The 12,233-nt window shown below is 48.3% G+C and overlaps 1 protein-coding gene across 1 annotated transcript in view; it reads left to right on the top strand.

Moving 5' to 3' along the window:
* Nucleotides 1–12,233, top strand: part of atp11a (ATPase phospholipid transporting 11A) — a 38,361-nt gene that overhangs the window by 12,978 nt on the left and 13,150 nt on the right. The window contains exons 2-18 of the mRNA XM_062446559.1: nucleotides 5,802–5,924; nucleotides 6,069–6,158; nucleotides 6,273–6,353; nucleotides 6,505–6,612; nucleotides 7,391–7,519; nucleotides 8,033–8,136; nucleotides 8,319–8,369; nucleotides 8,477–8,541; nucleotides 9,047–9,128; nucleotides 9,276–9,426; nucleotides 9,639–9,836; nucleotides 10,084–10,257; nucleotides 10,919–11,085; nucleotides 11,338–11,409; nucleotides 11,626–11,699; nucleotides 11,925–11,987; nucleotides 12,204–12,229. Coding sequence (XP_062302543.1) covers nucleotides 5,802–5,924; nucleotides 6,069–6,158; nucleotides 6,273–6,353; nucleotides 6,505–6,612; nucleotides 7,391–7,519; nucleotides 8,033–8,136; nucleotides 8,319–8,369; nucleotides 8,477–8,541; nucleotides 9,047–9,128; nucleotides 9,276–9,426; nucleotides 9,639–9,836; nucleotides 10,084–10,257; nucleotides 10,919–11,085; nucleotides 11,338–11,409; nucleotides 11,626–11,699; nucleotides 11,925–11,987; nucleotides 12,204–12,229 — 1,758 coding nt within the window. The remainder of the gene's footprint in view (nucleotides 1–5,801; nucleotides 5,925–6,068; nucleotides 6,159–6,272; nucleotides 6,354–6,504; nucleotides 6,613–7,390; nucleotides 7,520–8,032; nucleotides 8,137–8,318; nucleotides 8,370–8,476; nucleotides 8,542–9,046; nucleotides 9,129–9,275; nucleotides 9,427–9,638; nucleotides 9,837–10,083; nucleotides 10,258–10,918; nucleotides 11,086–11,337; nucleotides 11,410–11,625; nucleotides 11,700–11,924; nucleotides 11,988–12,203; nucleotides 12,230–12,233) is intronic.

The raw sequence follows: 12,233 nt of genomic DNA, 5'->3' as shown, positions 1-12,233 counted from the left end.
CACACATTCAAACAAACTCACTTTGCCTCGTGTTTAGCGGCAGTATGTTCCACTTGTCACCTGGGGAACAATGATATTGTCTCTTCTTTGTGAGTGTGTATTTAAAGCTGGAGGGGAACTGATGGTCCTGGGGAAGGACAGCAGAGATTCCCCTTATCTCCCCACCTCAGCATGGGCATGACGTTATCACCCCTGGTCCCTCCTATCAGAGCGCCTCTTCGTCAGCCGCTTGACCCATTGTTCCATGGCTCTGTCTCGACGACCATTTTACGAGCCCCGTCGCTTGTTGAGTGTTGAAGGAGAATGGTTGTGTCACTGTAGTAACAGGCTCGGTCGCCGAGGTGGGACAAAAGCTATGACGTGGAGACGGACACCCCCTGTTGTGAGGGTCAGATAAGGGTTGTGTCGTGACAGGGGAGGTGTGTGTATTTCTGTACAGCAGTCAGGGCGACAGAAAAGTCAGTCAGTACTGTTAGATCACGATCTGATCACTCTGTCTCTTTCCTTCGCTCTGTCGCTCACTCTCTCCTTCGCTCTGTCTTTCGCTCGAGGTGAACGGGCTAGTAGGCACATCCTGGAGAGTGCAGGGTTGATATTTAACCACCCCCCCCCCCTACCCCTAACTCCCCTGTGGCTGTCGATAAGAAGCCTGCATCTCTGCTGATGCTCTCTGCTGAACACATCAAATATTAACACACTCAACCTCTCCTTTCTATCCCTCTCGCTCTTTCTCCTAGGTGGGGAGAAAGTGGGGGGATGGGGGAAGGGTGGTCAACTGTAGTACTTCCTGTTTGTGGGCCGGTGAGCCGCTCTTACAAAGTTGCTGAGCCTGCCTTCCACATACAAAAACCAATACAAACACACACAAACACACACTCATAGTATTGCGTACACTCCCCTACATTCTTTTAGAGTTAGTCAGCTTCTGTTTCCTGGAATACAAAAGAGGCCATCCAGAGAAAAATGCACACAAAGGATTATGGGAAAAGGTCTCAGGCTAAATAAATCCTTTAGTGACTACCCGCACAAGCCGGGCAAACCTCAGGTTTTCAAAGGGAAGCAGCGTGCAAAGGAAGAGACCACTGAGAGCAGAGGAAAGTCGATGAGCTCTCTAAGTGAGCGTAGCAGACAGGAAGAAAGCAGCGTTGGTCCAATAGCCAAAGGTTTTTATTGATTTGGCCCCGCCCCCTCTCAGCAATGTTTTCCTTTTTACCTATAAATATGCCCTCGTTCCGAAACCTGACACAGCACCAAGTGAGATTAAACCCTCAAGAATAGAACAGGTCTCATAATACTCATGTTGCATCCAAATGGCAGTTGGCAGACTAATCCACACAGTCTGATTTGATTAAATGCAGACAGGGCCCTTATAAATGCGTCACTTAACTGGAGAAATTCGAAGGGGCTCAAATGTAATCGATAACATGTTTGTCAGCTTATCGCTCTGCCATGGGCTGAGAGATAAAATAGGTGTATGAGAGAGAGCATGAGTGAATGAGAGAGAGAGAGAGATGGAGGAAGAGAGAGAGAGATGGAGGAAGAGAGAGAGATGGAGAAAGAGAGAGAGAGATGGAGGAAGAGAGAGAGAGCGATGGAGGGAGAGAGGGAGAGAGAGCATGAGTGAATGAGAGAGAGAGATGGAGGGAGCGATGGAGTATGAAAGAATGAGTGAAAGAAAGAGAGAGTGAGGGCAGAGACACCAACAAGGTTAAACATACATTACCTGGGAGAACTCATTCAGGATCTGTTTTGGCTCCAAGATCCTGATGAATGAGACTGCAGAGCATGGATATCACCCACCCAAAAACCCACTCTTGATCACAGCCACAGACTCTGACAGGACACAAACACAGCCAGACGCAGACACATAGAAACCGCCAGGCATGAAAACACAGAACACACAAACAGCATCAACAGAACTGTCAGATGAGAAAAGGACACCAAACTAGACAGCGTGATAGCTGGGAGTTGGGAGTTAAACACCTCTCCAATATACTAAAGCTTTCAAGAATAACAGACCTATTGAACACATCTCTAACACTGACTGACTGGTATTTGTAGAGTTGAGTCGCCCCCCCCCCCTTCCACCCCCTCCCACACACACATAGACTAAACTGCCAAGTAGTAACAGGATGTGCATTTTCTGGAGTGGAATTGGAGGCAGGTGGAGAGAAGGATGAGTGGGAGAGAGGGAGAAGGAGAGAGAGATGGAGAAGGAGAGAGGGAAACAGAAGAAAGGTTGAAACATACCAAGAGTGTGTGGGTGAGCGTGTTGGCAGGATCTCAGCAAAATCCAAGCTTCTCTCTCTTTTTCTCTCTGTATCGCTTCTCTCCATCTCGTGCACCCACTTCCCCTCTGTGTTCTATCAGCATAAATGCCTGCATACATTCTGCACTACAGACAAGGATAGTGTTCCAACTGTTTACTACTGGCCCCCTCTACACTCACTCACCAACTCACTCAAACGCACACATACACACACAAACACTTGTTCCTAGAAGTAAACCAAGAACTCAGAATCCCCCAGATCGATGAATGTGACATTCGAGCCCAGTGCTTTGACTGATTCAAACATGCTAAGAGCGCTGTTTTCCATCAGGGAAAGAAGGAACATCTCAGTTAGTCAACCAGATCAGATCTGCCTAGTGATTACATGTTCAGACTTGACTGATCTGCTTTCTGATTGGAGGAGTTGAAATCCTGTGTCTTGAATGTGATTGTCTTTCTCTCCCTTTCTCTCTTATGCGCTTGTCTGAAACGCTCTGCCTCTATCTCTTTCCCTATCGACCAGAAAAAGATCAAATGAGAGTTGGGAGGAAAGACAAACAGAAGGCAGATATATTTGTGAAACACACAGAGACTGAGTGTGAGTGGAAGGCAAAACGCGTAAGTGTGTCAGCGTGTATGTGTGAAAGTGAGATACATGGGAAAAAGAGAAAGAGAGAGGAGAGCAGCTCACAGCTGTTCCTTGTCGTCTGCTGATTGAACGCTCAGACTGCCGCTCTCCCTCTCCGCCTCTCCACATCTTCTCCTCTCCTCCATCACTGGCAGGACACGTGGGCCACAACCTGCTCTCACCCACCCTCTCTTCCTCACCCACAGGCCACACTGTACTGCAGATCATAATACTATCTCCTCTCTAGAGAAGCCTGCAGTGGATAGACGGGGAACTGGAGAGATACCACAAACTTGTTTATCCTCAGTGGTACTGTCCAAATGTGTCTAAGGCGGTGGCATGCTGAGCGCAGGCTGGTAATCGAGCACAGAGAGCGGTCTTCCTAGGGTCTGGTTAGGTCAGGGTTCAGACCCTGATGCCTCCCCTTGAGCTTTCGAGCTCAATACAGGCTGTATACGAGCTCAATACAGGCTGTATACGAGCTCAATACAGGCTGTATACGAGCTCAATACAGGCTGTATACGAGCTCAATACAGGCTGTATACGAGCTCAATACAGGCTGTATACGAGCTCAATACAGGCTGTATACGAGCTCAATACAGGCTGTATACGAGCTCAATACAGGCTGTATACGAGCTCAATACAGGCTGTATACGAGCTCAATACAGGCTGTATACGAGCTCAATACAGGCTGTATACGAGCTCAATACAGGCTGTATACGAGCTCAATACAGGCTGTATACGAGCTCAATACAGGCTGTATACAGGCTCAATAGAGGCTCAATCAGAGGCTCCGTAGCCACCCAGGTAACGCCCCCAGCCCCCCCACCCCCATACTTACTGACAGGGGTTAAAAATAGCTGTGTGGGTCTGGAGACTTGACGGGAGCGAGGGTAACCTGAGTAGAGGTGGAGGCTGGAGGATGCAGGGATGGGTGGAGGAGGCGCATGCACTGACTTAACCCTAAAAGACCGGGTCTGGAAAGTGGGCCATGGCGTATCTGCAACCCAATCCCATTCACCAGCCGGGGATTACTGTCACCTCTCATTACAGCAGTGTCTGTGTGTTTGTGTGTGTGTGTGAGTAAATATACAAGATGGCCTCATGGTCATCACTTCTGCTGTATTTCATATCGGGAGCACACTTTAGGGGAGTTTCTGGTGTTCAGTTCATATGAATACTTATTAAGCAGCATGGGCCTTAATGTGAAGTCGGAATTAACTTTGCTGTTCAACTTTGTCTTTAGCATGTACATAGATCCCTTTACTGTATCTGTACTCAGGGGGAGTTCTGTCAGCAGCAACATTAACAACGACAACATCATTAACCCTAACTGGCAGAGGGCTGACAGCGTGCAGTAGAGTGATACTGCATCAATACTGTTGTGCTGGAACAGAGAGAGAGAGAGGGTGAGAGACAGAAAGAGACAGCGTAAAAGGGAGAGAGACATACAATAGGATGATAAAGACAGTCCTAAGGCCCTGTCCTCACACAGTAGCAGAGAGGATTAGGTCTGCTTACCAAGGCTCAGGACACACACAAGCACACACACACACACACACACAGCTCATCCATAAGCCACTACAATACTGAGAGAGGCAGGAGGAGATATTTGTTACCTGGTGGCTCCCAAATATACAGCAGCCTGTATGCGATCATCAGTGTGTGTGTGTGTGTGTGTGTGTGTGCTCTCTTTGTTCAGTCTCTGGATCTGTCTTCTTCAGTGACGACAATAGCATGCTTGTGCAGCCAGGGTAACCAGAGCTCTCATTCAGTGAAGAGGACAGTTAGTCATTCACTATTACCTGGAAGTCTGGAGTTAGCAGCTGATGGGAAAGCAAGAGAGTACAGCTCTCTAGTTATAGTGTGCAGTGTTCAAAATAAAACGATAACACATTACTGCCTTCACATTTATGCAAATATTCAGATAGTGTCAAATTCACTGGAAATGCTTTTGGTTGATTTATTGAGTTTTGATTGGCTTATTGATTCACATGACTTCATAATAGTATATATAAATGCTACAAATCATACATTGATTCCAAGACACTATGAAACTTAAAAACATACATTTCCAAAGTAGTCCTAGATTATAATGACAAATGAGGTTAATGGATGTGTGATCAAATTATGTTCGATTCTGCACACAACAATGATTACTTTCAGGCCTCTCTAACTTCCCTACCTTTCAATATGGAAGCAATCGCTAAATAAATATTGCAACAGTTAACAGTAATACAATGGTGAAAGATTGCATTAGTTCATCCATTGTGGTGTGTTGAATGTTGGGTAACAGCTAATGAATGTGGCACAACTAGTCCAAGAGCTAAACTGAGGTTTGAACTGTGAGCTCATACTGAGTTATATTACATTTATAATTCTCAGAAACAAAAGAGGAACACTCTTAGATCACATCAAAAGAAGCAGAAACTGGTTCTGGAACATTGTGTTCCCTTGTATCTAATGTGTTTCAGTGTGTTTTAATAGATTTAATTGAAACTCATTTTGCAAAGGGAATCACAAATTGTCTTTATGCTGTGTTAACGAAGCATTTATACAGTACTGCTTTTTATTAGTTAAGATCTATGCTTTCCAATGATTTCCACTCCAGTTTAGAGCGTTTCCCACCTTAAACATGACATCATGTCTACCGTAATAGCACAATGACATAGGTGTGTGTGTGTGTCATAGTGTGTAGAACAGGCGTGCCGTTGGAAGATACAATGTCAAGTTTAAGGCCAACAGATGAGTCAGAGCCCTAACTCACCTGTGTGTGTGTGTGTGCCGGTGTGTGTGTGTGAAGTCCCAATCCACAGTTAGCACTACTACGGGTGTCACAATAATCTATTCATTGGCCACTATTAACCAGCAATTTGACCTTTGAACCTCTGACCTCTTGTGCAGTGTACCGGGGAGGACAACTGGGTGGACAACAGGACAGTGTACATTGCTCACAAGGAGCCCCCACCCGGAGCAGAGGCTTACATCCCCCAGCGTTACCCCGACAACCGCATTGTCTCCTCCAAGGTGAGTTTGGGACATCTGAAACATGACCTACAGGCATACAAATAGCATCATGAATAAGTAACTGTGTGACAAATCTTTGGATTAAGTGCATAATGATAAATGTTCTAATATAGGTCATTCATAATTCTTCTTCCTCATTTACAGTACACGTTTTGGAATTTCATACCGAAGAATTTGTTCGAGCAGTTTAGGAGGATTGCAAATTTTTACTTTCTTATCATATTCCTTGTACAGGTGAGATGTATGAGTGTTAGGCAAAACCAGTAATGCTTGCAAAACTTTAACGCAACAGATGAGTTCTACAGCATAGTGTATGTACACGGCTGATTGGTGTATCTCTCTCTCTAGTTGATCATTGACACACCCACCAGTCCCATCACCAGTGGACTGCCTTTATTCTTTGTCATCACTGTCACAGCCATCAAACAGGTGACTCACACACGCACAGTACACACACACACTCTCTCTCTCTTCCTCCCTCCCCCTCTCTCTGTAGTTGATTTGGGGACTGCAGTTAGTCATTAACTCCCTTTTTCTTCTTTACTCTCTTCATCTCCCCCCCCCCCCCGCCTGCATCCAGGGCTATGAGGACTGGCTCAGACACAAGGCGGACAACTCCATCAACCAGTGTCCCGTCCTCGTGGTGCAGCATGGGAAGGTGATTCGCAAGCAGAGCCGCAATCTCAGGGTACGTGGGCCACGCTTCTGGCATCGGCCCGTCGCTACGACGATGTCACGCTGACAGACTGACCGTCAGGCACTCTGATACACAAACAGACAGGCATTCTGACACCCCCAATGGACAGACAGCCTTTTAAATTTACCAACGGTTTATCCTGTCTTTTTAAGGACAGGTTTTTGGCATCGCTTTTCTCTGAATTGCAAAGCCTTATCCGTTTACTAGTGAGGATTGACGTTATCCACCTGTTGGGCTGTTGGAGGGAGATAGCAGGAGTCTGGGAGCCTGTGTGTGTATATCTACAGTAGGAGCTTAGATGAAAGAGAGCCAGAAAGACTTCTTAGAGCGTGTTTGTTGGCAATGGTTGGTATTTTCCTGCGTCTAAACTATAGCTATAGCTACTCTATAAATAGAGTAGACTATTTGATTCTGTAACACACACAGGCGTATAATGAAAACAAATGATTAATAGGATGTGAGTGCTTCAGCATTATTGATACCTATGAATATAAGAAACCGTCTTTTATGTGCGCTGTATTCAATGTTGCTTTGGCAATTCCACTGTGATCAGTGTTTTTAAATGTTCAAATGAGTTGTAAGTACTAATTTCTACTGACATAAAATGTATGTTAATAGATGTTTTTTCTCTTCTTTCCCTTTCTCTTCACAATTCTCCTCTTCTTTCCCCATTTCACCATCTTTCTGTCCTTCCCCCTTTCTCCCTCCATTCACACCTCCCTCCCTCCCTCCCTCACCCCTCCTCCCTCCTCCCTTCCTCCCTCTGCAGGTAGGAGATGTGGTGCTGGTGAAGGAGGATGAGACCTTCCCATGTGACCTGGTCCTCCTCTCCTCCAGTCGGGAGGATGGGACTTGCTTCGTCACCACCGCCAGCCTGGATGGGGAGTCCAGTCACAAGGTGGGGGCAGAGGGACTGGGGAGGGGGGTCCAGTCACAAGGTGGGGGCAGAGGGACTGGGGAGGGGGGTCCAGTCACAAGGTGGGGGCAGAGGGACTGGGGAGGGGGGTCCAGTCACAAGGTGGGGGCAGAGGGACTGGGGAGGGGGGTCCAGTCACAAGGTGGGGGCAGAGGGACTGGGGAGGGGGGTCCAGTCACAAGGTGGGGGCAGAGGGACTGGGGAGGGGGGTCCAGTCACAAGGTGGGGGCAGAGGGACTGGGGAAGGGGGTCCAGTCACAAGGTGGGGGCAGAGGGACTGGGGAAGGGGGTCCAGTCACAAGGTGGGGGCGGAGGGAGGGGGAGGGGTGTCAGGGTGGGAAGGAAATGTCATATTCCATGACTGGAGGGTGGTGTTGGTGTATGAGTTGTGTTTAACACGTGTAGTGTACTGATATGTACATGTGTGTGTATATTGACTAACCCTGACCCTGTCCTCCCCGTGCCCTCCTCTCTCCTGTCCTGGACCACACCAAGACCTACTATGCAGTGCAGGACACCAAGGCCTTCAGCACAGAGGAAGACATGGACACCCTGCAGGCCACCATTGAATGTGAACAACCACAGCCAGACCTCTACAAGTGAGTCTGCAGGTCTCTCTGCAAGACACAGCCCAGAGCTGCACCGCAGGCTGTCACGACAACCAATGCACATGCCCACTCCCCCCCCCCCCCCCGCCCCACAAACACTGAGTAATTTCCTGTCCTCTGTCTGTCTGTCTCGCTTTCTTTCTCCTTCTCTCACTCCATCTTTCTTTTCATAGATTTGTGGGCAGAATCAATATATATCTGAACAGAGATGAGCCCATCGCCAGGTAATTTATAACCAGAAAGTTACCATTAACCTCAAGATGTGGTCTGCTTTAGTGTTGAGGTGTCCCCAGGTCCATTCCTCCCTCTTCTCCAATCTGTCTGTCCACAGGCCTTTGGGGTCAGAGAACCTTTTACTCCGAGGAGCCACACTAAAAAACACAGAGCACATCTATGGTAAGGCCTTTAATGGTTCCTACTTTCTTGGATAACTCATAATCTGTTGTCTGTCAGTTATAGGATGGTGGCAGTGGGGGATGTGTGATTGCTATGGGATAAGATCACCAGGCAACTGGTACTACTTTACCAGTCAAGACATGTGGCTCTGTGTCTAGACTGTGTGTGTGTGTGTGTGTGTTGGGCCAGTTGAGGCCTGTGCGCTGTGAATGAGTGACTGTGGGGGAGGAATGTAGTGTGAAACATACTGCGCCCACATTAGAGGAGAGGAGGAGTTGAGAAGGGACAGGAGAGTGGGCCAGGAGGAGTTGGAAGAGAGGAGAAGATCGGAGAGGTGATGTGTGACGTGTGTGAGAGCCAAATCATCTCATGCAAATATTTGTGTTGAGTGTATATTACGTGTCGTACGTGTCAGAACCTTGCGATATGCCTCGTGAAGAAGTGGCGTACGAAGACAATTGGAAACAGACATTTTGCCATTACAATGTGGTTTTCTCTCTACCAGCTGTGGCCATCTACACTGGCATGGAGACAAAGATGGCTCTCAACTACCAATCCAAATCCCAGAAACGCTCGGCTGTGGAGAAGTAAGCCCTGTACACACACACACACACATAAAAATGCACACACACACTTCCATGTCTTCCAATGGACTCATCAGCGCACTCTCATATTCAGTATTAACCCCTTAGCTTCCTGAGAAGTCTCACTCTGTTCTCTGGCGCCCCCCGCAGGTCGATGAATGCCTACCTGATCGTCTACCTATGCATCCTGATCAGCAAGGCTCTGATCAACACAGCACTGAAGTATGCATGGCAAGCCAACCCAGACCGAGATGAGCCCTGGTACAACCACAAGACCGACGGCGAGAGGCAGAGACACGTTGTACGGCAGTACTGCAACTCCCACAATGCGACATTCCTAGCGCATGATGACTACAATCTTTATTGTATTTCTCTGTTCCTCTTTGACCGCTGCCTGTCATCTGAGTCTTGATTTTTTCTTTTGTGCTTTTTTTCTTTTCTTCTCACGCTCTTTCCCCCCTTCTCTAATCCATACAACCCCCCCACCAATCTCTCCTCCCTTCCCTTCTCCAGTTGATAAGGGCATTCACAGACTTCCTGGCCTTCATGGTGCTGTTTAATTACATCATCCCAGTCTCCATGTACGTTACTGTGGAGATGCAGAAGTTCCTGGGCTCCTACTTCATCATGTGGGATGACGACATGTTCGACGAAGAGCTGGGCGAGAGGGCTCAAGTCAACACCTCCGACCTCAACGAGGAGCTGGGACAGGTACACACACACACACACACACACACACACACACACACACACACACACACACACACACACACACACAGGATAGCTCCCAGAGAAACACCCACACACAGGACAGCTCCCAGATAAACACCCACACAGGACAGCTCCCAGAGAAACACCCACACAGGATAGCTCCCAGAGAAACACCCACACAGGACAGCTCCCAGAGAAACACCCACACCTGCCTCTCCTCCCTTCATGAGGTGGTATGTGGTTGCAGGTGGAGTACGTGTTCACGGACAAGACGGGCACCCTGACGGAGAACAACATGGAGTTCATCGAGTGCTGCGTGGACGGCCACGTCTACGTGCCCCACGCCGTCTGCAACGGTCAGGTGATGCCCGGGGCGGTGGGCATGGACATGATCGACTCATCGCCCGGCCCGGAGGGCAAGGTGAGTGGATCGATGGATGGAGGCAGGACTGGGTGGATGGACGGATGGATGGATAAATAGATGGATGGAAGGAAGAACCTTCTTTGAGTTAGGTGTATAGACAGATAGGTGGATGGTTGAATGAATAGCTGGATGGATGGACGAAACATGTTTAAACACCCACCCTTCTCAAAACACTATGTACATTGGGCTACATTTTCCTTCCTCACAAAGCCAGTTGTTTACAGTTGGTGCTTGTTACAGTAAAGTAACAGTAACACAGAGGTTAAGTAAAGCTGAGACAATCCCATTGCCCCTGTCCCCTATACACACCTGTCCCCTGTACGTGATTAAGCTGCTATATACAGCCCCTTATCCTCTAATAGAATTAAAACTGAAGCCCCTTAATGCATGTATGTGGTGTTTGTGTGCGTGTGCGTGTGTGCGTGTGTGAGAGAGAGTGTTTGCGTCATAAAGGCGAACACTCTGTCCATAACCGTTTCCAGAATGTTCTGGGTGAACAGTAAAGCCAGACACTGACACCCGCTCTCAGGATGGCATATCAGTGTCTAGTCCCGGTATCTTGTATCACAAACAAATGCGTGAGCCAGGGCCATGGACTCAGGTGACCCACCTGTGCCGTCATCTTGTGCGTGCGTGTGTGTGTGTGTGTGACATGCAGGAGAGCGAGGAGCTGTTCTTCCGGGCTCTGTGTCTGTGTCACACGGTCCAGGTGAAGGAGGCGGAGACGGTGGACGGCATCAAGCAAGGCCTCCACCAGGGCAAGGCCACCTCCTTCTACATCTCCTCCTCGCCCGACGAGGTGGCCCTGGTGGAGGGCATGAAGAGGTGAGGCCTCCACGCAGCCTCACAGACATGCAGACTGAACTGAACTGGACGTACGGGCACATGGACTCACTCATCCATTCACTCACTCGCTAACTTGCTCACTCGCTCGCTCATTCGCTCGCTCGCTCGCTCGCTCGCTCACTCACTCACTCACTCACTCACTCACTCAGTCACTCGCTCACTCATTCACTCACTCACAAGCCTTCCCTCCCCCTGTACGAATAATGGTCTGTCCCTTGTGTCCCCCTCCAGGCTTGGTTTCACCTATCTCCGACTGAAGGACAACCACATGGAGATTCTAAATAGGGAGGACGAGATCGAGAGGTGAGAGCCCTCCCATTACTCCTGACAGTGAAGCCCGGGGCAGTGCATCACTGGCCAGGTTTTAGCAGCCTCTGTGGCCGCGGCCCCGCTAGGAGCTGTGGTACAGGACGCTTTGCAGTACGGCCCGCTGCAGTATGGAGCTAAAGATAACACTGCAATCTAGTTGTGCGTGCTTTGGGCTGTATGTTGAAGCTGCTCTTCACTGTGGTGCTGCAGGTTCCAGCTGCTGGATGTGCTGACCTTCGATTCGGTCAGGAGAAGGATGAGCGTGATTGTGAGATCCAGCACAGGTACAGCCCCAGATCCTACACATTGTGTGTGTGTGTGTGTTTGTGTTGTGTGTGTATGTGTGTGTATGTGTGTACAGTATGTGCACCTGTGTGTTGTATGCTAATAGAGGTGGATATATCTGGTGTAAGTAGGTCAATAGCAGATGATATATATGACTTTGTGATTATGATTTGAACTGCTGTACAGTGAGCTGTGGTGTGTATGTGTGTGTGTGTGGTCTGCAGGAGAGAACTACCTGTTCTGTAAAGGGGCCGATTCGTCCATCTTCCCAGGGTCATTCTGGCAAGGTGGAGGGTAGTGATGGAATGGGTGGAGAAATGATGTGCGGTTGGTAAGCATATATATAATATATAAATATATAAATATATATAGATATTTTGTGGAGGGTTTTAAATGGAAATTTTAGATTTGGATGGGGGGATGGGTAAGGGGTGGAGGGGGTGGGTAGGGGAAGTGGGAGGGTGATAGATGTTATAGGGGTTATAGAGTGAGTGGGTTGAGAGAGATTATTATTATTAGGTTGGTGGTGGTTT

Source organism: Osmerus eperlanus, chromosome 21 (genome assembly GCF_963692335.1).
Source record: "Osmerus eperlanus chromosome 21, fOsmEpe2.1, whole genome shotgun sequence".
Lineage (NCBI taxonomy): Eukaryota > Metazoa > Chordata > Actinopteri > Osmeriformes > Osmeridae > Osmerus > Osmerus eperlanus.
This window is presented reverse-complemented; position numbering and strand designations above follow the sequence as displayed.